The 24,271-nt window shown below is 40.4% G+C and overlaps 1 protein-coding gene across 4 annotated transcripts in view; it reads right to left on the reverse strand.

Moving 5' to 3' along the window:
* Positions 1-24,271, reverse strand: part of FBXL20 (F-box and leucine rich repeat protein 20) — a 113,702-nt gene that overhangs the window by 62,558 nt on the left and 26,873 nt on the right. For all 4 annotated transcript variants that reach the window (XM_053569443.1, XM_053569441.1, XM_053569442.1 and 1 more), the window contains exon 2: positions 7,627-7,688. In XM_053569443.1, the coding sequence (XP_053425418.1) occupies positions 7,627-7,688 (62 nt within the window). The remainder of the gene's footprint in view (positions 1-7,626; positions 7,689-24,271) is intronic.

The raw sequence follows: 24,271 nt of genomic DNA on the forward strand, positions 1-24,271 counted from the left end.
GAAGCTGAGGCAAGAGAATCGGTTGAGTCCAAGAGTTTGAGGTTGCTGTGAGCTGTGATTCTTAATGAGGGCGGCACAGTGAGACTCTGTCTCAAAAAAAGAAGAGTTTGAGACCAGAATGAGCAAGAGCGAGACCCTGTCTCTAAAAAGAAGCCAGGCATTGTAGCAGGTGCCTGTGGTCTCAGCTACTTGGGAGGCTGAAGCAAGAGAATCACTTGAGCCCAACAGTTAGAGGATCATGGAAGAAACAGAAGTAAAAAACAAATAACCATCACTGGCTTGGTAGCAGCAACATATATCTAATTGAGTCATCCTATACTTTGCAAGCAAATTCCTACTTCTAAGATTTTCTCCACGCAGAAACACAAACTTCAGGATACAAAGTGATTATTATTATTATTATTATTTTTGAGACAGAGCCTCAAGGTTTCACCCTGGGTAGAGTGCTGTAGCATCACAGCTCACAGCAACCTCCAACTCCTGGGCTCAAGCGATTCTCCTGCCTCCTCCTCCCAAGTAGCTGGGACTACAGGTGCCCGCCACAATGCCTGGCTATTTTTTGGTTGCAGCCGTCATTGTTGTTTGGCGGGCCTGGGCTGGATTCAAATCCGCCAGCTCAGGTGTATGTGGCTGGCGCCATAGCCGCTTGAGCCACAGACACCGAGCCTATTTTTTTTCTTTCTTTTTTTTTTTTTATTTTGAGAGTGTCTTACTTTGTCGCCCTTGGTAGAGTACCATGTCATCACAGCTAATAGCAACTTCAAACTCCTGGGCTCAAGCGATTCTCTTGCCTCAGCCTCCCAAGTAGCTGGGACTATAGGTGCCTGCCACAACGCCCAGCTATTTTTTTGTTGCAGTTGTCATTGTTGTTTAGCTGGCCTGGGCTGGGTTTCATCCTTGGTGCATGCGGATGGCACCACAACCACTGTGCTATTGGCACCGAACCATCAGGAAACAAAGTGATTTAAAAATAATTTAATAGGGTGGCACTTGTGGCTCAGTGAGTAGGACGCCGGCCCTATATACTGAGGGTGGCGGGTTCAAACATGGTACCGTCCCAAACTGCAACAACAACAAAAAAAATAGCTGGGTGTTATGGCAGGCACCTGGTGTCCAAGGTACTCCAGAGGCTGAGGCAAGAGAATCACCTAAGCCCAAGAGCTGGAGATTGCTGTGAGCTGTGATGCCAGGGCACTATACCAAGGGCTATAAAGTGAGACTCTGTCTCTACAAAAAAAATAATTATTTTGGTTTTATAACTAAAAGGGCAAGTATGGGCTGAAAGCAGTCTTATTATTTCTCATCACTTTTTTTTTTGTAGTTTTTGGCCAGGGCTGGGTATGAACCTGCCACCTCCGGCATATGGGGCCGGCGCCCTACTCCTTTGAGCCACAGGTGCCACCCTCTTGTCACTTTTATAGTTATCAATAATATTATCCCCAGATGGAATCTCTGAGAAACAAGTGATTTCACAGCAGCTCTTAGAAAACATATAATCTTTGTTTTATAATCACTGACACTGAATTTTCAAGTGGTACCCCTAAAAAAGGGTATTTGGTCCTGCTCTGAAAGCAAGTATTATCAATTCAGCTGATTGAATTTCACATTAAGCAAACAGTAGTTTCCAGCTTGCTAAACCATTAACAATAAACTTTGTTTCAAAAAGAAAGGAGGAAAATCAGTAAGTTAAAGATAATAGGAAACAAGAACACTTGCTTAATTCATTGTAACTTGGTCACAATTGTGCATATACAAGGAAAACAGTATGTTTCTAACAACACAATTCTTATTATAGGTTAATACATATATGGGGCTGCATAGAATGATGTAATATGAGGTTGGACAATTAAGTTCACTCATCCTAGAAAAAGTGCTGCAAGCCTCACTATGGTCACCTTTGAAGTACTCCCCTTGGGAAGCTATGCACCAAAGCCAGTGCCTTATCTACCCTTCAAAGAACTTTATCTTTTTTTTTTTTTTTTAAACATTTATTTATTTATTTATTTATTTATTTTATTTATTTTTTTGGCCGGGGCTGGGTTTGAACCCGCCACCTCCGGCATATGGGACCGGCGCCCTACCCGCTGAGCCACAGGCGCTGCCCTCAAAGAACTTTTTCTAGGATGAGTTCAATATCTCTGATGGTCATTCCAAAACAGTAATTCCAAAATTGTCTTAAAAGGTGGACTAGGTGCTGGTGTCTGTGTATAGCTTCCCAAGGGGTGCACTTCAAAGGTGATCATAGTGATATTCAGCCATGAGGTACGTAGCACTTTTTTTAGGATGAGTTTGTGAACTTAATTGTCTGACCTTATATGTTACTTAAAAATCTAGCAAAATCAGGCTCAGCACCTGTAGCTCAAGCAACTAGGGTGCCAGCCATACACACCAGAGCTGGCAGGTCTGAACCCAGCCCAGGTCTGCCAAACAACAATGACATCTACAACCAAAAAACAGCCAGGCCTTGTAGCGGGTGCATGTAATCCTAGCCACTTGGGAGGCTGAGGCAAGACAATCCCTTAAGTCTGAGACTTGGAACTTGCCAAGAGCTGTGATGCCATAGCACTCTATTGAGGGCGACATAGTGAGATTTAGTCTCCAAAAAAAAGAAAAAAATCTAATCAAATTAAATGGTGTATATTTATTACACAATTTATATTTAATTTTTGAACAACCAATGTGAAAGTATTAAACTATATTTTTAAAAATAACTAACACAGACATGGAATGAAATCAAAATACATATACAAGGCTGGGTACAGTGGCTCATGGCTGTGATCCTCACACTCTGGGAGACTGAAGTGGGTGGATTGCTTGAGCTCAGAAGTTGGAGACCAGCCTGAGCAGAGCGAGATTCCATCTCTAAAAAATAGCAGGGCTTTGTGGCATGTGCCTGAAGTCCTAGCTGTTCAGGAGGCTGAGGCAAGAGGATCACTTGAGCCTAAGAGTTTGAGGTGGCTGTTGTGCTATGATACTCTACAAAGGGTGACAAAGTGAGACTTGGTCTCAAAAAAAAAAAAAAAAGGCTCGGCGCTTATAGCTCAGTGGCTAGGGCGCCAGCCACCTACACTGGAGCTGGCGGGTTCGAATCCAGCCCAGGCCTGCAAACGATGATAACTACAACCAAAAAAGATAACTGGGCATTGTGGCGGGCACCTGTAGTCACAGCTACTTGGGAGGCTGAGGCAAATGAATCACTTAAGCCCAATAGTTTGAAGTTGCTGAGAGCTGTGACGCCGCAGCACTCTACCCAGGGCAATATAGTGAGACCCTTGTGTCAAAACAAAATCAAAAACACACACAAATTAAAGAAACACAGAAAAGTCAAACAAAATAAGTAGTGATAGTAACAATGTAACTCATAGAATAAAGTGAAGATCCAATAGACTATATTATAAATAATCAAATGGAATAGAAGAGAAAGCGCTTCCTTACACTAAATTCCAATTACTATACAAAGAATTGCATAAATAGAAAACACCATGATGACAAACACTATGGTGGTTAACTATTTCAAAGAAACATCAATGGATGTTAAATTATTAAATTTAGTCTCATAATTAAGATTAGTAACGCAAACTAATGCAATCTCAATGTAGCTCTCTCCAAAAGACATTTATAAATTACAAAGAGAAAAATAATATTACAGTGGACAAGCTGAAGAACACCACATTAACTAAGTGACCTAAATTAACATCACCATAACAACCATATTTATATAATGTGCCTCTAATTATGACACTTGGAAAAGGGCACACCAGTATTTCTACAATATACTTGCCAAAATTAATAATTTGAATTTAATTATGAAGAAATTTAAGACAAAGCCAAATAGAGGACGCTGCATAAAACAACTGACCTATACCTATGAAAGACAAAGAAAGACTAAGGAACTATCCCAGATTAAAGGAGACTAAGAAGACATGACAATTCAATGGCATATGTAATCCTGCGCCAAGAAAAGGATATTAATGGGACAAGCGATGCATTTGAATTAAGTTTATATATTATTTAACAGTACTATATCAATGTTTCTTTTTTTTTTTTTTTTTGAGGCAGAGTCTCAAGCTGTTGCCCTGTGTAGAGTGCCATAGCTTCACAGCTCACAGCAACCGCCAACTCTTAGGCTTAAGCAATTCTCTTGCCCCAGAGGATAGCTAACTATGTTTTTGTATTCACTTATTAATCATTTAAAAATATAAAACAGATCATATTATTGCCGGCCCAATCATGAAGGGGTTTAGTAGGATGTAATACGGAATTTGAGTTTCATGGAGAAAACAAACAAACAAAAAAACCCCTAGAAATAATAAAAATTTAAAATGAAAACCATATCATAGTAGGTCCAATTACCACAATCAAGTAATTTCCCTAAATTTCAGTGAGTCTTAAGTATGATATACTGTAGCACAAAATAACATTTAATGCTGAAAGTAATGGCACCATCAATAAAAAAAATTAAACTATGGGCCAGGTGGTATATACCTATAATCCCAGCCCTTTGGGAGGCTCAGGCAAGACAATCACTTGAGGCCAAGAGTTGAAGACCAGGCTGGGCAATGTGGTGAGACCCCATTTCAACAAAAGAAAATTTAAAGGTGTAGAGGTGCATGCCTATAGTCCTAGCTAATCTGGAGGCTGAAGTGGGAGGATTGATCGAGTGCAGGAGTTTAAGGTTACAGTGAGTTATAATTGTGCTACTGCACTACAGCCTGGGTGGCAGAGCACTGAAAGAAAATTAAACTGTCATTTAATTATGTTCAATTTGTAGAAACGGTGAAGAATATAACCCATTTAAGTAAGATTTATCTTTAAGATAACTATACTCAGCAGTGCCTGTAGCTCAGTGGGTAGGGCACCAGTCTCATACACTGGTGGCTGGTGGATTGGAACCCGGCTGGGCAGCTGAAAAAACAATAACAACTGCAACAAAAAAACAGCCAGGCATTGTGGCGGGTGCCTGAAGTCCCAGCTACTTGGGAGGCTGAGGCAAGAGAATTGCTTGAGACCAAGAGTTTGAGGTTGCTGTGAGTTGTGATGCCAAGGCAACAGCTTCAGACTCTATGTCTCAAAAAAAAAAAAAAACACATTCTCTAAAGGCTTTGTGTAGACTAACCATAAATGCTACTGCATGAAGTACAGCCAACCAAGTATGTAGGACTTCCATGGAAAATACATTGCAAATTCAAGTTACTCCTTTTCTCTATGTATCTCCAGTGTGTTAGGTTTATAGGATACATACATAAAAAATTTTATAGGGTACATAAATATATACAGAATATAGTCCCTGCTTGCTAGAATCTTGAAATCTTTTGTAGGACTCAGACATGCAAATACTAAAGACATATGTCAGGAATATTCATCTTTATTAGCAACAGAACAGAGGTTATTTCTGTACACTGAAGCAGGCACAAGTAGATTGCTATAGCTCCTAAGAGTAGATGCCCCTGAGCATAGTCACTTGTTAACTTCCAACACTTGCAAAGAGAAAATACCTTTCCTTCTCACTCATAATATTCTGCATAAAAGAATAAAAAATGTTAGAATTAAGTGCCCAAACAATACAGGGGCTCTGAAAATAACTCTTCTGATGCTACTTTCTTTCTTTCTTTTTTTTTTTTTTTGAGACAGAGTCTCACTCCATCACCCTCGGTAGAGTGCAGTGGCGTCCCACAGCTCACAGCAACCTCCAACTCCTGGTCCTAGGCGATTCTCTTGCCTCAGCCTCCCAAGTAGCTGGGATTACAGGCACCTGCTACAACGCCTGGCTATTTTTTTGTTGTTGTTGCAATTTGGCCGGAGCTGGGTTTGAACCCACCACCCTCAGTACATGGGGCCGGCACACTACCCACTGAGCCACAGGCGCCACCCTAATGCTACTTTCTTCTAAGGTGATTCCTGTATCAGATACTTGCAAATTGGAAGGTTCTGTGTGTTTTTGTTATAGGTAATCTTAAAATGTAGTTTCTACACATTAAAAATAAGGATAAGATTGTAAGTGTGACATAGTAAAGGAAAGAGTTTCAGATGTACTTTTATTTTTATAATGCCAAGCTATAATTCTTCCATATAGCACCTTAATAAATCTGATATTTTCTTCCAAATACATTAATAAGTCATTTAAGAGGCATACTTTGATACTTGGAATGGGGAATGGAGGGAAGAGATGGATTAGAAATACTCCTTTAAAGGAGTCAATATAATTATAAGATATAATTAATGGCTTGGCTCCTGCAGCTCAGTGGTTAGGGTGCCGACCACATACACTAGGGCTGTTGGGTACGAACCTGGCCCAGTCCGGCCAAACAACAATGACAACTACAACAACAACAACAACAAAATAGCCAGGTGTTGTAGCAGGTGCCTGTAGTCCCAGCTACTTGGGAGGCTGAGGCAAGAGAATCACTTAAGCCCAAGAGTTTGAGGTTGCTGTGAGCTATGACCACATAGCACTCTACCAAGGGTGACACAGTGAGACTCTTGTCTCAAAAAAAAGGGCAAAGGGAAAATGAGTAAACAGAATGATATATAAGGTCTACGCCGGAAGGGAAAAATGTGACTAAATTAAACTCTCAAATATCTTGATTCGCATCTAGAAAATGTTCAGCAAGATTATTTTTTAAAAAGAATCACTATGGTTAGGGTGCTGGCCACATACACCGGGGGCTGGTGGGTTCAAACCTAGCCTGGGCCTGCTAAAACAAACAAAAATAAATAAATAAAATAAAATAAAATAAAAAAATCATTAAATTAAAAAAATTCAGATAATAGATCCTATACATAAGGAAATGGGCAATAAGTCTAAATTTTCTTTTTTTTTTTTTTCAGACAGAGTCTCACTATGTTGCTCTTTGTAGACTGCCATGGCGTCATAGCTCACAGCAACCTCAAACTGCTGGGCTCAAATGATTCTCTTGCCTCAGCCTCCTGAATGGTTGGGACTGTAGGCACCTGCCACAATGCCCAGCTATTTTTTCTTTTTTTTGAGACAGAGTCTCACTATGTTGCCCTCAGTAGAGTGCCGTTGAGTCACAGCTCACAGCAACCTCCAACTCTTGGGCTTAAGCGATTCTTTTTTTTTTTTTTTTTTTTTTTTGAGACAGAGCCTCAAGCTGTCGCCCTGGGTAGAGTGCCATGGCGTCACAGCTCACAGCCAACCTCCAACTCCTGAGCTCAAGCGATTCTCCTGCCTCCACCTCCCAAGTAGCTGGGACCATAGGTGCCTGCCACAATGCCCGGCTATTTTTTGGTTGCAGCCGTCATTGTTGTTTGGTGGGCCTGGGCTGAATTCGAACCTGCCAGCTCAGGTGTATGTGGCTGGTGCCTTAGCTGCTTGAGCCACAAGCGATTCTTTTGCCTTAGCATCACGAGTAGCTGGGACTACACACACGCCACAATGCCCCGCTACACCCAGCTATTTTTTAAGAGATGGTATCTCACTCTTCCCTACTAGGCTAGTCTCAAACTCCTAACCTCCAGAAATCATTCGTCTTGGCCTTCCAGAGTGCTAGCATTACAGGTGCAGCGACCTTGTGCAGCCCTAAAAATTTTTAAATAGGCAAATATTACACACACACACACACACACACACACACACACCCCTATAAAATTAGCATTCAGACTTACCGTAATAGAAGTTCTTTGGGAAGCTTTTTATTGATTACAGCTTCATCACTATTTGAGAACATCTGCAAAAACAAAACCATGTGTTAAGTGTTACAGAGTAAAAAGAATAGTGTGTGTTACAAACCCAAGTCAGATTTTTGGAGACTCTTTTTTTTTTTTTTATTTAGAGACAGTTTCATTTTGCGGCCCTCGGTAGAGTGCCGTAGTGTCATTGCTCACAGCAACCTCCAACTCCTGGGCTTAGGTGATTCTCTTGCCTCAGCCTCTCGAGTAGCTGGGACTACAGGCGCCTGCCACAATGCCTGGCTATTTTGGAGACTCTTTAGGTAGAAAAGATCTTTGAGGTTTGTAAATCATTCCCTATCTTCAGAGAAAAAGAATTAATAGTAGTCAGAAGGATGACAATGTGTGCCAGGTACCATTTTAAGTGTTTCATGTAGTAATACTTTTAACCTTCATATCATCTCTATCATTTTGACATTTCATATGAGGAAAATGAGCTACAGAAGGCTTATTACTCAAGGTCGTGCCACCATGCAGTGACTACTTTAAAATGCCACTAAGATAAGGTGACTCCCCAAACCTGGCCAACATTTACTAGTTCAAGGAGGTGCTCAGAAATCTGAAATAGGGAACATTCACTTTCATGCTTTATATATCATGCAGAAAACCAGTAATGCTTCATAACCACCACCATATCATTTCTGATGCACAAAGTGGTCATTTAAAAAAATTAAACAAATTACTCACAATGGATACTTTGAACAGAGCCATCAGTTCTTTCACAAAGGATATCATGACTGTGAGCTTGCCTTACTAGCTATATAAAAAAAAAAAAAATGCCAATACCCAGTAAAAAAGTATAGTAAAAACAACAAATAATACATGGTACAGAAGCTGAGAGAAGTATGTTCAGTCTGTGCTGTTAAGTCCTGCAGAAATTCCTCTTGACTTCATACAGTGAACATTACTGATTAACTTTTAAATATCAGGCACTTTTCCAGGCAATTGGATTAAAAAAAAAAAACAAAAAAAACCGATATTATCTCTGTCCCCAACAAGCTCTTGCTCTACAATGAAGAAAACAGAACTAAGCAAATAGTTTACTCACTATTAGAGACAGAAGAGGATAAGAGAACAAAGGATGAAACAACTAATCATGCCAAGAAGAGAAGAGAAAAGAGAAAAGAAGAGAAAAATTAGCCTTGCCAGTTCCAGGTACTCAGAAGCCTGAGGCAAGAGGATTCCTTCCTTGAGCCCAGAAATTCAAGGTGGCAGTGAGCTAAGATTGTGCCACAGCACTTTAGCCAGGATGACAGACTAAAACTCTCTTCCTCAAAAGGGAGAGAGAGAGAGAAGAAAACAGGAAAGTACCAGGCACACACAGTCTTGTGTACCTGTGGTCCCAGAGACTAGGAAGAATGAAGCAGATGGATCCCTTGAACCCACGAGTTCAAGTCTAACCTGAGCAATACAGTGAGACATCATCTCTAAAAAAAAAAAAAAGAGAAAGAAAGAAAAAAAAAGAATTTTTTTTTTTTTTAAAGACACAGTCTCACTGTCAGCCTTGGTAGAGTACTGTGGCATCACGGCTCACAGTAATCAAGTCCAACTCTTGGGCTTAAGCAATTCTCTTGCCTCAGCCTTCCAAGTAGCTGGGACTACAGGTGCCCGCAACAACACCCGGCTATTTTTTTGTTGTAGTTGTCATTGTTGTTTGGCAGGGGCAGGCTGTGTTTGAACCTGCCAGCTCCAGTGTATGTGGCTGGCACCCTATCCTCTGAGCAACAGGTGCTGAGCCAAGAAAAAAAAGTTTAACATGAAAGAAAATAGGAGGGCGGTACCTGTGGCTCAACGGGTAGGGCGCCGGTCCCATATGCCGGAGGTGGTGGGTTCAAGCCCAGCCCCGGCCAAAAATAAAAAAAAAAAAATTAAAAAAAAAAAAGAAAGAAAATAGGAAAGAAAGAAATACCTGCTTAATAGTGATCCATGCTGCTTAAAGTTACCAAGTCTTAGGAAAATACAAGATTTGATCTATATTATATTCAAACTTTATACATGATGGTTCCCAATTTTTACATGGCACATAGCTGGCTGGAAAGAAGACTATCTCCCTTGCAACTAGATATGCTCCAGTAACTAAGTCCCAGCCAAAGGGATGTAAGAAAAAGTAATGTGGGCTTAGTGCCCGTAGCTCAGTGGTCAGGGCGCCAGCCACATGCACCACGGCTGGTCGGTTTGAATCTGCCTGGGGCCTGCTAAGCAACGATGACAGCAATGAAAAAAAAAAAAAATAGCTGGGCAGCAGGTGCCTGTAGTCCCACTTACTTGGGAGGCTGAGGCCAGAGAATCTCTTAAGCCCAAGAGTTTGAGGTTGCTGTGAGCTGTGACATCACAGCACTCTGAGGGCAACATAGTGAAACTCTGTCTCAAAAAAAAAGGAAAAAAAAGGAATGTGTACAATTTAGAGAATCCTCAAAGAGAGACATGGCATGTCCTTTTTTCCCTCTTTCCTCAATTCCACATGCTTTGCATGTGGTTAGGATCACTGGAACTCCATCTTATAACATGAAAGGAAAGGCTATAGCTTTAAAGACAAGCAGAAAACTAGAAGAATTCTGCAATGACTGCAGAGACACCATGTCAACTAAAAACTGTTTACATTTGGACTTTATATGAGAGAAAATAAACTTCTATCATATTTAAGTCACTTTTAATTTACTTCTCTGATACACGCAGCTAAACTAATATACGGAAGTCCCCCCATCAGTGGTTTCACTTTCCACGGTTTTAGTTATATGCAGTCAACAGACAGTACAAAAACAGGCGAGTAAAATATTAAATACAAAAAGATATTTAGAGTGAGATACCACATTCACATAACTATTATAATTGTTTTAATTTATTTTTAGTTACTGTTGTTAATCTCTTACTGATCCTACTTTACAAATTATACCTTATCACAGGTATGCTCGTATAGTAAAAAACATAATATATAGATACTATCCTCAGTTTTAGGCATCCATAGGGGATCTTAGAAGAGATTCCTCATAAATAAGGTGGGGAATGAATTACAGCACTTTATTTTGATTTTAAAAGATACCTTTGGTTTTACAAGATGAAAAGTTGTGAGGATTGATTGTACAACACTGTGAATGTACTTAACACTGCAGAAATCCATGTACACTTAAAAAGAGCGGAGACATTAAGTTTTATGTTACATGTATTTCTCAACAAAAACTTAAAAAGTACAATGTTTTCATATTTTAGCATCTGTGAAATTATTCTGTATCTTACAATTAAGATAAAAACACTTGTGTATAAAAAAATGCTGTAGTTTACAATTCGTGACATCTTTGATTTAGTGATACATTGTAAAGTATAATCAAAGGGAGAAAACAAATAATATAGAACCTAAGGACTCTTTCCTTCTTCTGAAACAGGCTCTTGCTCTTTTATTTATGCTTTCTTTTTAGAGTACCTGTGGAACTAAATCTGTTCTGTGAACAGAAACAGATTCACATGCATTGTACCTATTACCTACTGAATCTCCTCCAGAAACACCCTCAAAAACACACCAAGAAATGGGCATCCCCGAGGCTCCTTTCCTCCACCTCAACTGACAGCAGGTACTTGCCCTTCTTTACGTAGAATACTTTTTTTTTTTTTTCCTAGAGAGTCTCACACTGTGCCCTGGGTGGAGGGCTGTTGGCATCCTACCTCACAATAATCTCAATGAAGCTTTTTCTAATCTCTTTAAGTAGATGTGCCTGTTTCTTCTATGAAACCTAAAAGCACCTCCAAAGCTCAGAAAGCTCAGAATACCAGTTCTGGGCTGGTGTGGTGTCCTTTATATCAGACTGTAAGCTCTGAGAAGAAAAGGACCCTATCTGTTTAGTTCACTACAATATAGTCAGCAACCAACACAGTGCCTAGAAATTGCTGATTCAATGAATGTTATTTAAACTTTAGGGATCTGGAAGTACTCTAATCCCTCTTTTTGACTGTAAATTCCCAATAGCCTTCTATGGCTTTTTCACTTTATATCACTAAAATAGAGTGCCTCCCCCCCTCAAAAAATAAGCAATACAAATATTTAATAAATTGATTACCCATGTAGCAGAATAAAATGTAAATGATATCAGCACAACAGACAGATTGAATAATACTACAAATAAATAACATAACAAAGTATGTCAAGAAACAAAAGTTTGGAGACCCAATTTACACCCCATTTATTTCAAGGGATATTTGTCACATTAAATTTCTTGTTAATACCATGGTTGTGAGGCTTCTAATAATAAAGAAGTTTCTTGTTTAAAAAATTTTCTTTTTTAAATTTCTTGCTCCAAAGGCCCAAGAACCAAGTTTGTAGTCCAAGGACAGGAAAAAAGGAATGTCTCAGCTCAAGGGGAGAGACAATTCTCCTTTCCTCCACCTCAACTGACAGCAGGTACTTGCCCTTCTTTATGTAGAATACTTTTTTTTTTCTAGAGAGTCTCACTCTGTGCCCTGGGTGGAGTGCTGTTGGCATCCTACCTCATAATAATCTCGAACTCTTAGGCTCAACCAATATCCTTGCCTAAGCCTCCAGAGTAGCTTGAACTACAAGTGGCCTAGCTAGCTTTTCTATTTTTAGTATAGACGGGGCCTCGCTTGTTCAGACTGGTCTCAAACTCTTGAGCTCAGGTGACCCACTCACCTCAGCCTCCCAGAGTGCTAGTATTATAGGCATAAGCCACTGAGTCTTTGCTTAGAATACTTTGATTCAAATGCTAATCTCCTTCAGAAACACCTTCAAAGACACACCAAGAAATGGGCATCCCTTAACCTCCCCAAGTTGGCATATAAAATTAAACACCACAAATAGTTTAGACAATACAGAATTCTTTAAAAATCATTTACTTATTGGTGGCACCCGCAGCTCAGTGGGTAGGGCGCCTTCCACAACAATGACAACTACAACAAAAAAACAGCCAGGTGTTTGTAATCCCATGTGGGAGGCTGAGGAAAGAGAATTGCTTAAACATAAGATTTGAGGTTGCTGTGAGCTGTAATGGCATGGCACTCTACCCAGGGCAACAGCTTGAGACTCTGTCTCAGAAAAAAAAAATTTACTTATTGAGTGACAGGGTTTCACTGTGTTCACCGAGACTGGAGTGCAATGGCCTGATTATAGCTCACTACAACGCTCAACTGGACTCAAGTGATCCTCTTCCTGCATCAACCTCCCAAGTAGCTGGGACTACAGGTGAATGCCACCATGCCCTGTTAAATTAAAAAATATTTTTTTTTAGGGGCAGGGTCTCAATATATTCCCCGGGTTGGTCTTTCCAGCTCCTGGCCTCAAGCAATCGTCTAGCCTCAGTCTCCAAAGTGCTGAGATTATAGGCATGAGCCACTATGTCCAGCCTAAAACTATTTTTTATAGGAAATTCACAGAACCATTTTCAAGCATACAATGCAGTAACATTTAGTGCATTCATAACAGTGTGCAATTATCACCTAATCTCAAAACTTTCTCACTCCCACAATACCTTGTACCTATTAAGTATTTACTCTTGAAGCCTACTGTCCTTGTGCCCCCAAGAAAACCATGTAATCTGCTATGAATTTCTTTACTCCAGATAGTCCATATAAGTAAAATCATTCAATATGTGGTCTTTCTACATTAAATCAGGTCTCAGCACTTTATTCCTTTTAATGGCTGAATAATATTCCATACACAAAATTTTATCTAATCATCTGTCAGTGGGCAGTTGGGTTGCTTTAATCTTGTGGCTATTGTTAATGTTGCTGCTGTGAACATCTGTGCACAAGTATTTGTATGAATACTTGCTTTTAATTATTTTGATATAGATTCAAGAGTGGTCATATGGTATTTCCATAACTATTTAAGGACTTGACAAACTGCTCTCCATAGTGGCTTCACCATTCTACAAAATATTTATAAAATATTCTCTATGTTGTTCAACTTTTTGTAAAATTTTGTGAATAAATGTATATTCAGGATGGCGCCTATGGCTCAGTGTCACCCTGGGTAGAGTGCCGTGGCATCACAGCTCCCAGCAACCTCAACTCCTGGGCTCAAGCCTGTCTTTTCTATTCTCCTGTCTCCGCCTCCCAAGTGGCTGGGACTACAGGCACCTCCCACAACGCCCGGCTATTTTTTTTTTGGTTACAGCCATCGTTGCTGGATTCGAACCTGCCAGCTCTGGTGTATGTGGCTGGCACCTTAGCCTCTTGAGCCACAGGTGCCGAGCTTCAAATTTATCAACATCCTTGACAACACTTCTTTATTCCTTCCTTCCCTCTTCTTCTTCTTTTTTTTTTTTTTTATTAATTCAGGCTAGCCAGATGAAGGAGTGGGAGTAGAGAAGGAATAAAGGAATCTATCAATAGTTGTGATCAATTAATTGTAAACACCACTGCACTCGGACCAGTCTGCCTTTTCTTCTTCATTGTTAATCTCCTAGTGGTTATAAAGGGTATGTCATTGTGGCTTTCATTTGCATTTCCCTAATATTTGCTGATGTTTCATGTGCTAGCTGGCCATTTGTATATGTATGTATATACACACATACATACATATTTTGTTTTGAGACAGAGTCTTACTCTGTTGTCCTGGGTAGAGAGCTGTGGCACGAGCATAGCTCACAGCAACCTCAAACACCGGGGCTTAAGCGATCCTCTTGCCTCAGCCTCTTGAGGAGCTGGGACTACATGTCCCCACCATGATGTATGACTATTCTTTTTCTATTTTTAGTAGAGATGGGGTCTCTCTTTTGCGCAGGCTGGTCTCAAACTCCTGAGTTCAACCAATCCACCAGCCTCGACTTCCCAGAGTTATCATGATTATAGGCATGAGCCACTGCATGCTGCCTGTGGAGGAATGTCTAGAGATCCTTAATTCTATGATTTTTGTTGTTAACTTATAAGAGTTATTATGTTCTACATACTAGACTCTTACGAGACATATAATATGCAAATAATTTCTCCGAGTTGTTAAACTGTTTTTTCATTTTCTTGATATGTACATACAAAATTTTTTTCTTTGATACAGTCTCACTTTGTTGTCCCCAGTAGAGTGCTATGGCATCATACCTCACAGCAACCTCAAACTCTTGGACACAAGCAATTCTCTTGTCTCAGCCTCCCAAATAGCTGGGACTACAAGCACCCGCCACAATGCCCAACTACTTTTATTTTATTATCATTACTATTTTTTTTTTTTTTTTGAGGCAGAGTCTTACTATGTTGCCCTCAGTAAAGTGCCCTAGCATCACAGCTAACAGCAACCTCAAACTCTTGGGCTTAAGTGATTCTCTTGCCTCAGCCTCCCAAGTAGCTGGGACTACAGGTGCCTGCCACAAGGCCTGGCCATTTTTTTTTTTGTTGTTGTTGTTGTTGCAGTTCTCATTGTTATTTTAGCTGGCCTGGTCCAGGTTTGAACCAGCCAGCCTTGGTGTATGTGGCCCGTACCCTACCCACTGAGTGATGGGTGCCATTCAACCTGACTATTTTTAGAGAGGAAGTCTCACTCTGGCTCAGGCTGGTCTCGAACCTGTGAACTCAGACAATCCACCCTCCTCAGCCTCCCAAGTGCTGGGATTACAGCCTTGAGCCAGGATTCTCGATTAATAACAGTTATTTCTTTTGGCACTTTGAATGTCATCCAACTGCTTTCTGCCTTCCATTGTTTATGAATGAAAAATCAGCCACTAAACCCTAACCCTCTAACCCTAACTGCCACCCTTACCCCTAACCCGAAAAAGCAAAACAGAAGAGAAAAGAAAAGAAAAGTCAACTGTTAATCACAATGTTTTCCCTGTACATCATGAATTGTTCTTGTCTTGCTTTCCAGATTCTCTCTTGGGTCTAGATTTAAACCAGTTGATAACAATGTATCCAAGTGTAGATCTCTTTATGTTGCTTTGAGGTCATTAAGATTTTTGAATGTAATCAATGTTTTTCATTAATTTTGACAGAATTTAAGCCATATTTATATTTCTTCAAACAAATTTTTCCAAATCTTTTCCTTCTAAGACTCTTATTAACTCTATGAGCTAAGCCTATGCCTATGTTGGCATAACTGATGTCCCATGGATATATCTAAGATTCTCTTCATTTTAATTCATTCTTATAAAAAATTATCATTTCTATGTGTCTTTCAAGCTTACCCACAAACTCTCCCTCTTTGATTTTCCAAACATTACTAAGCCCTTTTAATAGGCAACTTCTTCAGTTATTATATATTTCATCTTCAGAATTTATTATGATCCCTCTTTTTTTTTCTTTTTTTCAGACAGAATCTCACTATGTCACCCTCAGTAGAGTGCTATGGCATCAGAGCTTACAGCAACCTCTAACTCTTGGGCTTAAGCTATTCTCTTGCCTCACTCTCCTGAGGAGCTGGACTACAGGGGTCCTCCAAACACCTAGCAATTTTTGTTGTAGTTGTCATTGCTTTTAGCAGGCCAGCACCCACCACTGAGATACAGGAGCTAAGCCTATGATGCCTCTTTATTAATAATATTCTCTGATAGGTCACTGTAATCATATTTTTCTTTAATTATTCAAACCTGATTTTCTATTGTTCTTTGAACAGATCCAAAATAGCTGCTTTGAAATCGTTGCCCAAGAAGTACAATATCATAGCCGCTCTAAGAGACAGCGTCTATTGATTGCTTTTTCCTCCTGAGTCACATTTTCCCAGTTCTTTGCATATTTCATCATTTTTTGTTGAAAATTAGACATTTAAGATAATGTAACAACTCTGTATTCTGATCCACCCCGCCCACCCCCCAAGACTGTTGCTAATATTTTTTGTCTGTATGCTGAGCACTTGCCTGGACTAGTTCTGTAGAGTCTACTTCCACTGCAGACTACAATTGATGATGTCTCTGATCAATGTGGGGGAGGGTTTTTTTTTTCTATTACTTCTGGCAAGCTATGATTGTTTTTCTTTTTAATTTTAATTCTAGAAGATGCCGCCAGTCAAAATTGCTCACTAGTCCGCCAATAAATGGCCAAAGATTATACTCAAACATCTGGAGCTAGCAAAACTTCTACTCTTTTGCCACTGTGTGTAGGTTGAGAATCCACTAAAGTTCTAGCAGTTTATGTACCCATCTCAGTTTTTATTTTCTGCTCAAGTTTCCTATGTCTCTTTTGTGCAAGCATGAAGTTGCATATTTACTTACATAGCTAAAGCCCCCTCCAGATTATCCTGTGTGGTCAAGACTCCCTGGCCACCAAGGATATCAAAGTCTCCTATTGGCTGCCCATTCCTGGGATCTCACTATTAAATTTCTATCTGTTCAGCTGGTCTGATGCTTGCCCAACCGTGATAATAACCACATGCTAGCTGTGACCCTGGCCTTCCCAGTTTGTTTGCCATGGAGATCGCTACTGTTTCCAACAATGCCCAGTGGCATGGAGTTTTTATGCACTCTGCTTAAAATCAAGGTAGCCCCCTTTCACAGCACAACTACTGGTTTTCAAGGCTTTACCTACCCTGTGGGCAAAGATAATGGGAGCAACTCTAAGCAAAAACACCAGAGACTCCAACTTTCTTACCAGAGATCCAGTAGTTTTTGTTCCACAAACAGTTTTCAATTTGTCACACATCTTTCATTAATCTCCTCAGCCCTGAAATACTTCTCTTTTTTTGCAGTTTTTGGCGAGGGCTGGGCTTGAACCCACCACCTCCAGCGTATGGGGCCGGTGCCCTACCCCTTTGAGCCACAGGAGCCGCCCAAAATAGTTACTTTTGACAATTTTGTCCATTTTTTTTTTTTTTTTTTTGTAGAGACAGAGTCTCACTTTATGGCCCTCGGTAGAGTGCCGTGGCCTCACACAGCTCACAGCAACCTCCAACTCCTGGGCTTAAGCGATTCTCTTGCCTCAGCCTCCCAAGTAGCTGGGACTACAGGCGCCCGCCACAATGCCCGGCTATTTTTTGGTTGCGGTTTGGCTGGGGCCGGGTTTGAACCCACCACCCTCGGTATATGGGGCCGGTGCCTTACCGACTGAGCCACAGGCACCGCCCAATTTTGTCCACTTTTTAAATTGTTCTTTGGAGAAAGAATTTAATTCCTTGACCCCAATATTTTATCAGCAGTAGTAGAATATGGATTTAAGTTTAAAACTGTTAGCAGAGACATCAACAGGATAAAAGGGTAACCTACTGAATGTGAGAAAGTATTTACAAATTACATACCTAATAAACAGTGAATATCCAGAATATATAAAGAAATTCAAAAACACAAATTCAAAAACAAACAACTCTCTCAAAAACTGGGCAAAAGGGCAACACCTGTGGCTCAAAGGAGTAGGGCACTGGCCCCATATACCAGAGGTGGTGGGTTCAGACCTGACCCTGGGCAAAAACTGCAAAAAAATTAAAAATAAAAAAGGCTGGGCAAAGGACTTTGAATTGACATTTCTCCAAAGAACATACACAAGGGGCCAAATAAGTACATGAAAAGATGCTCAACATCATTAACAATCATAATAGAAAAATGTAAATTAAAATGGCAATGAGATGCTACTTCACATGCATTAAGGAGGCTATAACTAATGGAGGAAAAAAACATAGAATAGAAAATAACAAGTATTGGCTAGGATGTGGAAAAATTAGAAACCCCAGATGATACTGATGGAAATGAAAATGTTGTGACCGATAAGAAAAACAGTATGAGCTGGGCGTTGTGGCAGGCACCTGTAGTCCCAGCTACTCGGGAGGCTGAGGCAAGAATCGCTTAAGCCCAGGAGTTGGAGGTTGCTGTGAGCTGTGTGAGGCCACGGCACTCTACCGAGGGCCATAAAGTGAGACTCTGTCTCTACAAAAAAAAAAAAAAAAGAAAAACAGTATGGCTGTTCCTCAAAATATTGAACAGAATTATCACAAGGTCAAAAATTCCTCTTCTGGATATATAATCCCCCAAATGAATTAAAAGCAGGGATTTATACAGCCAGGCTCATAGCAGCATTATTTATATTAGCCAAAACATAGATGTGACACAAGCGCTCATCTACAGAAGAAAGAATAACAAAATGCAGTTTCCTTTAACATATGATGAAATATTATTTAGTATTAAAAAAGAAATATTTGTGGCAGTGGCTTTGGCTCAGTGGGTAGGGCGCTGTCCCCATACATAGAGGGTGGGGGGTTCAAACCTGGCCCCGGCCAAACTGCAACAAAAAAATAGTTGGGCATTGTGGTGGGCACCTGTAGTTCCAGCTACTCGGGAGGCTAACGCAAGAGAATCGCCTAAGCCCAGGAGTTGAAGGTTGCTGTGAGCTGTGACGCCACAGCACTCTACCAAGGGCAATAAAGTTAGATTCTTTCTCTACAAAAAAAAAAAAAAAGAAAGAAAGAAAGAAACATTTGTGACTACAAACAAACACAGCCTCCTTGGAAAGAAATATGGAGAATTCTCGAAGAACTCAAATTTTTATCTCAGCTCACATTTCAATCGCCAAACTGTGGAAGCAACCTAAATGCCCACCTATCCAGGTATGGATTAACAAACTGTGGTATATGTATACCATGGAACATTGTTAAGCCACTAAAAAAGATAGAGAGCCGGGTGTGGTGGCTCACACCTGTAATCCCAGCACTTGGGAGGCTGAGGTGGGTAGACTGCTTGAGCTCACAGGTTTGAGACCAGCCAAAGCCAGAGCAAGATCTCGTCTCTAAAAATAGCCATGTTTTGTGGCTGGCGCCCGTAGTCCCAGGTACTTGGGAGACTGAGGCAAGAGCCCAGGAGTTTGAGGTTGCTGTGAACTATGACGTCACAGCACTCTACCAAGGGTAACAAAGTGAGACTCTGTCTCAAAAAACGATGGAGACTTTACATCTTTTGTATTAACCTGGATAGAGTTGGTAAAGTATCACAAGAATGGAGAAGCAAGAATCCAAAGTGCTCAATTCTAATATGAAGCCAGTCAGTCTAATAAATGCTTGCAGAAGAGGAAAACTCAAATCAATTCAAGGTGGGGAGCAGGGAAGAAGGGAGCGGGGGAATAAGGGAGCATAGGAAGGGAAGAAGATGGGGGGATGGGTGTGTTCCAAGTAAATGGACAGAATGTTAGGCTGCATGGCACACATTTTGGAGGCAGGAAACAATTATAACAGGGGTTTTAGTTAACAAATACAAACAATGGCTCAATGCCTGTAGCTCAAGCGGCTAAGCTGCTAGCCGCATACACCTGAGCTGGCGGGTTTGAATCCAGCCTGGGCCTGCCAAACAACAATGACAACTACAACCAAAAAATATCTGGGGGTCATGGTAGGCACCTATAGTCCAGCTAGTTGGGAGGCTGAGGCAAGAGACTCACTTAAGCCCAGGAGTTGGAGGTTGCTGTGAGCTGTGAAGCCACAGCACTCTACCCAGGGCAACAGCTTGAGGCTCTATCTCAAAAAAAAAATACAAACAATGTAACCTAATCCATTGTACCCTCAATTAACCTGAAACAGTTAAAAAACAAAAAAGAAATATTACATACAAAATTTAATTTTTTAATATATAAATATTAAAGTAGGGCAGCGCCTATGTCTCAAAGGGGTAGGGCACCGGCCCCATGTGCTGGAGGTGGTGGGTTCAAATCTAGCCCCGGCCAAAAACTGCAAAAAATAATAAAAATAAAAAAATAAAGCAATTTCACATTGATATTTATACAATTATATATTCTATAATAAAATATAAATTTAATAATGTATATAAAATATACCGCATATATTAATATTTAGTATTAAAAACTGACATATAGCGAAACCTTGAAGACATTATTCTAAGTAAAATATGCCAATCTCTAAAATACTACTTAAAAGGTATTTAGAATATTCAAATCCATAGAAAAATAAAAAATATTGATGGTTGGTAGGGGCTAGAAGGGGGTAATGAGTTATTGCTTAATGCTCTTACCAGAAAGTCTCATAACAACAGATGCTGGGGTGCAAGTGAAGAAAGGATCACTTATACACTGTGGGTGGGACTGCATACTACTACAACCTATACAGAAAGTATTATGGACATACCTCAAAGAACCAAAAATAGGTCTACCATTTGGTCCAGCAATTCGATTACTAGATATTTACCCAACGGAAAAAAAGACATTGTATAAAAAAGACACTTGCACTAGAACGTTTATAGCAGCACAATTCTCAATCACAAAGATGTGCAAACAACCCAAGTGCCCATTAATACAGGAGTGGATTAATAAAATGTGACATAAATGTACCATGGAGTGGCTTGGTGTCCGTTGCTCAGTGGTTAGGGCGCCAACCACATTTACCAAGGCAGACGGGTTTGAACGCAGCCCGGGCCTGCTAAACAATGACAACTTCAACAAAAATAATGGCTGGGTGTTGCAGCAGGTGCCTGTAGTCCCAGCTACCTGGGAGGTTGAGGCAAGAGAATCACTTAAACCCAAGAGTTTGAGGTTGCTGTGAGCTGTGATGCCATGACACTCTACCCAGGGTGACATAGTGAGACTCAGTCTCAAAAAAAAAAAAAAAGACATACCATAGAGTACTACTCAGCCATAAAAAAAACTGGTCATCTAATATCTCCTGTAATAACTGGATGGAGGGCGGCGCCTGTGGCTCAGTGAGTAGGGCGCCGGCCCCATATGCCGAGGGTGGCAGGTTCAAACCCAGCCCCGGCCAAACTGCAACAAAAAATAGCCGGGCGTTGTGGCGGGCGCCTGTAGTCCCAGCTGCTTGGGAGGCTGAGGCAAGAGAATCGCTTAAGCCCAGGAGCTGGAGGTTGCTGTGAGCTGTGTGACGCCACGGCACTCTACCGAGGGCGGTACAGTGAGACTCTGTCTCTACAAAAAAAAAAAAATAATAATAATAACTGGATGGAACTGAAGCCCATCCTTCAAAGTGAAGTATCTAAGAATGGAAAAACAAACACCAATACCAAATTGGAACCTGTCGATGAACACTAAGCACACATATGGAAGAAAAACTTGATGGAAATTAAGTAGGTGGCAGGGGTGGGGGGAGAGGTATTACGTAAATTCATACCTAATGGGCGTAATGCACACTTCCTAGAAGGGCACACTCAACACTTTTACTTAAAATGTACAAAAGCAAATTATGTAATCAAAACATGTATATCCCCATAATATTCTGAAGTTTATTAAAAAAAGATACTGGGCAGTGCCGGTGGCTCAGCGAGTAGGGCGCCGGCCCCATATACCGCGGGTGGTGGGTTGGAACCCAGCCCCAGGCTAACTGCAACAAAAAAATAGCCGGACGTTGTGGTGGGTGCCTGTAGTCCCAGCTACTCGGGAGGCTGAGGCAAGAGAATCGCCTAAGCCCAGGAGTTGAAGGTTGCTGTGATGTGTGATGCCATGGCGCTCTACCAAGGGTGACAAAGTAAGACTCTGTCTCTAAAAAATAAAGCTACTGAAGGCTTGGCGCCCATAGTACTGTGGTTACAGTGCCAGCCACATACACCAAGAGTGGTAAGTTTGAACCCGGCTGGGCCAGCTAAAAGAGATACTGAAGCTTCACTCTCTTGACACACTCCTGCTGCCATGTAACAAAGTCTAGGCTAAATTTCAAAATGATGAGAGATCATGTGGAGAAAGAGAATAAGCTCACAGCCACACCAAGATCTTAGACTTTAAGTGAGGCCATCGTAGACACTTGAGTCCCAGATAGGTCACCAAATGGCTGCAGCTTCAAGAGTGACTTTTTGAAGAGACAGCAGAACTGCCAGGATGAATAACTGTTTTTAAGCCACTAAGTTGTAGGGTGGTTGGTCTGACAGCAAATGCTACAAAAAGTTCTAAGTGTAAAAGGTTTTTGACTCACAATCTAAATTTCATGAAAAATTTCTAACATACAAAGATAGCCTAACATAGGTCAAATCTTTTGGTGGCAGGAAAATTTCAGGAAGAGATTAAATGAATCTTCACAAAGAAACCCATATTTGAAGCTGCACAAGATTTTAAAATATTTTTTTCCTATAAGTAAATTTTACTGAATATGCCATTCTCTCACTCAACCAACACCAGATGTTTTTCCAATTCGCTGGTTTTCTTGCCAGAATCTGAAAGGAAAAACATTTTTGTATGGCTAAATAAACCTATAACAAAGTATGTAATTCCTCCACCCAACATTCTGTCCCTACTAGAAATATAATTGCTTTTTAGAAGCAAATTACTGCCAGTGCATTGCCATCTCATGACAAAATTTCTCCTAAGAAGGAAATCTCTAGATAAAAATACCAACGAAGGGATAGGTTTAGAAAACAGACACATTACTTAATAGGTCAAACTTGATGCTTTGGACACCTTTTAACATCTGACTCAATATTCTGAGCTTTCTGTTATAATGATTTCTATCTTGTTAACTTAACCAAAATCTATGTCCACTCTACGAAATCTGAAGAACTCGCAGATATGATTGGATCTCATGTTCAATGAGCACTGCTCAATCCTGGAACTCTTCAATACCCTGCTGAAAACTTCTTCTGAAGTTACAAAGCGAAAGGAAAGACAAGAAACCTTTTTTGTTTGGTTTGGTTTGGTTTAGGACGAGAAACTTCGAAGAGACAAAATAATTTTATGTCCACTGCCCCCATGCCCCCACCCCCCATCTTCCCTCCAGTTTTAGCCCATCCACAGACACACAGAAGTAGAGGTAGATATTATAAGACAAGTAATGGAATTTTAAAAATTGTTTTGAGAGATGGGGTCCACTATGTTGTCCAGGCTGGTCTCAAACTCTTATGCTAGAAGAATCCTACCACCTCAGCCTTCCTGGTAGCTAGGGTACAGTCTTGTGCCACCACACACAGTTACAATGGGATTTGACTCAGAATTAGCAAGCATTTCACCCAATCCCAAATTCCAAAATGCCATAAGAATTGGTAAATCAAGAGAAAAGTAGTTTGATTTCCTCATGTACAAATCTGGTCCATGTGCCAGAAATAGAAAACTGGCAGAACCTGTGGAATTTTCTAAGACATATGTCAGATAGTAATTTTATATTTCACTCACCACACATTCTAAATCATCTTACTAATATGGAAATATTTCCAAATCAATACTACTTTAATATATCAATGCTATTATTTCTATAAAAATCATCCCCCTGTTAAGGGACAATTATACGCTGTCCTAGATTTTCCTAACTGCATGCCAGAAATCATACAGAGTATTTTAGATTCATAAAGAAACCAAAAGAAACAATATATTAAATAAGAACGAAGTTCATATGAAAGCTATAACCTAATTATAGCTCAAGAATACGGGAAAATGGGAAAGGGAAGAGAGGGGAGGGGAAGGGGGAGAATGGGTGGAGGGAGGGTAATTGGCAGGACCACACCTAGGGTGCATCTTACAAAGGTACATGTGAAACTTACTAAATAAATGTCTTAACACAATAACTAAGAAAATGCCAGGAAGGCTATGTTAACCAGTTTGATGAAAATATTTTAAATTGTATATAAAACCAGCACACTGTACCCCATGACTGCATTAATGTACACAGTTATGATTTAATAAAAAAAAAAATAAGAACAAAGATCATTTAAGGCTGAGGGGAAGAAATAACTTTGAAATAAGGAAAGAAAAGCACTATTAGGCGGCGCCTGTGGCTCAAGGAGTAGGGCGCCGGTCC

This window comes from Nycticebus coucang, chromosome 18 (genome assembly GCF_027406575.1).
Source record: "Nycticebus coucang isolate mNycCou1 chromosome 18, mNycCou1.pri, whole genome shotgun sequence".
In the NCBI taxonomy this organism is placed as follows: domain Eukaryota; kingdom Metazoa; phylum Chordata; class Mammalia; order Primates; family Lorisidae; genus Nycticebus; species Nycticebus coucang.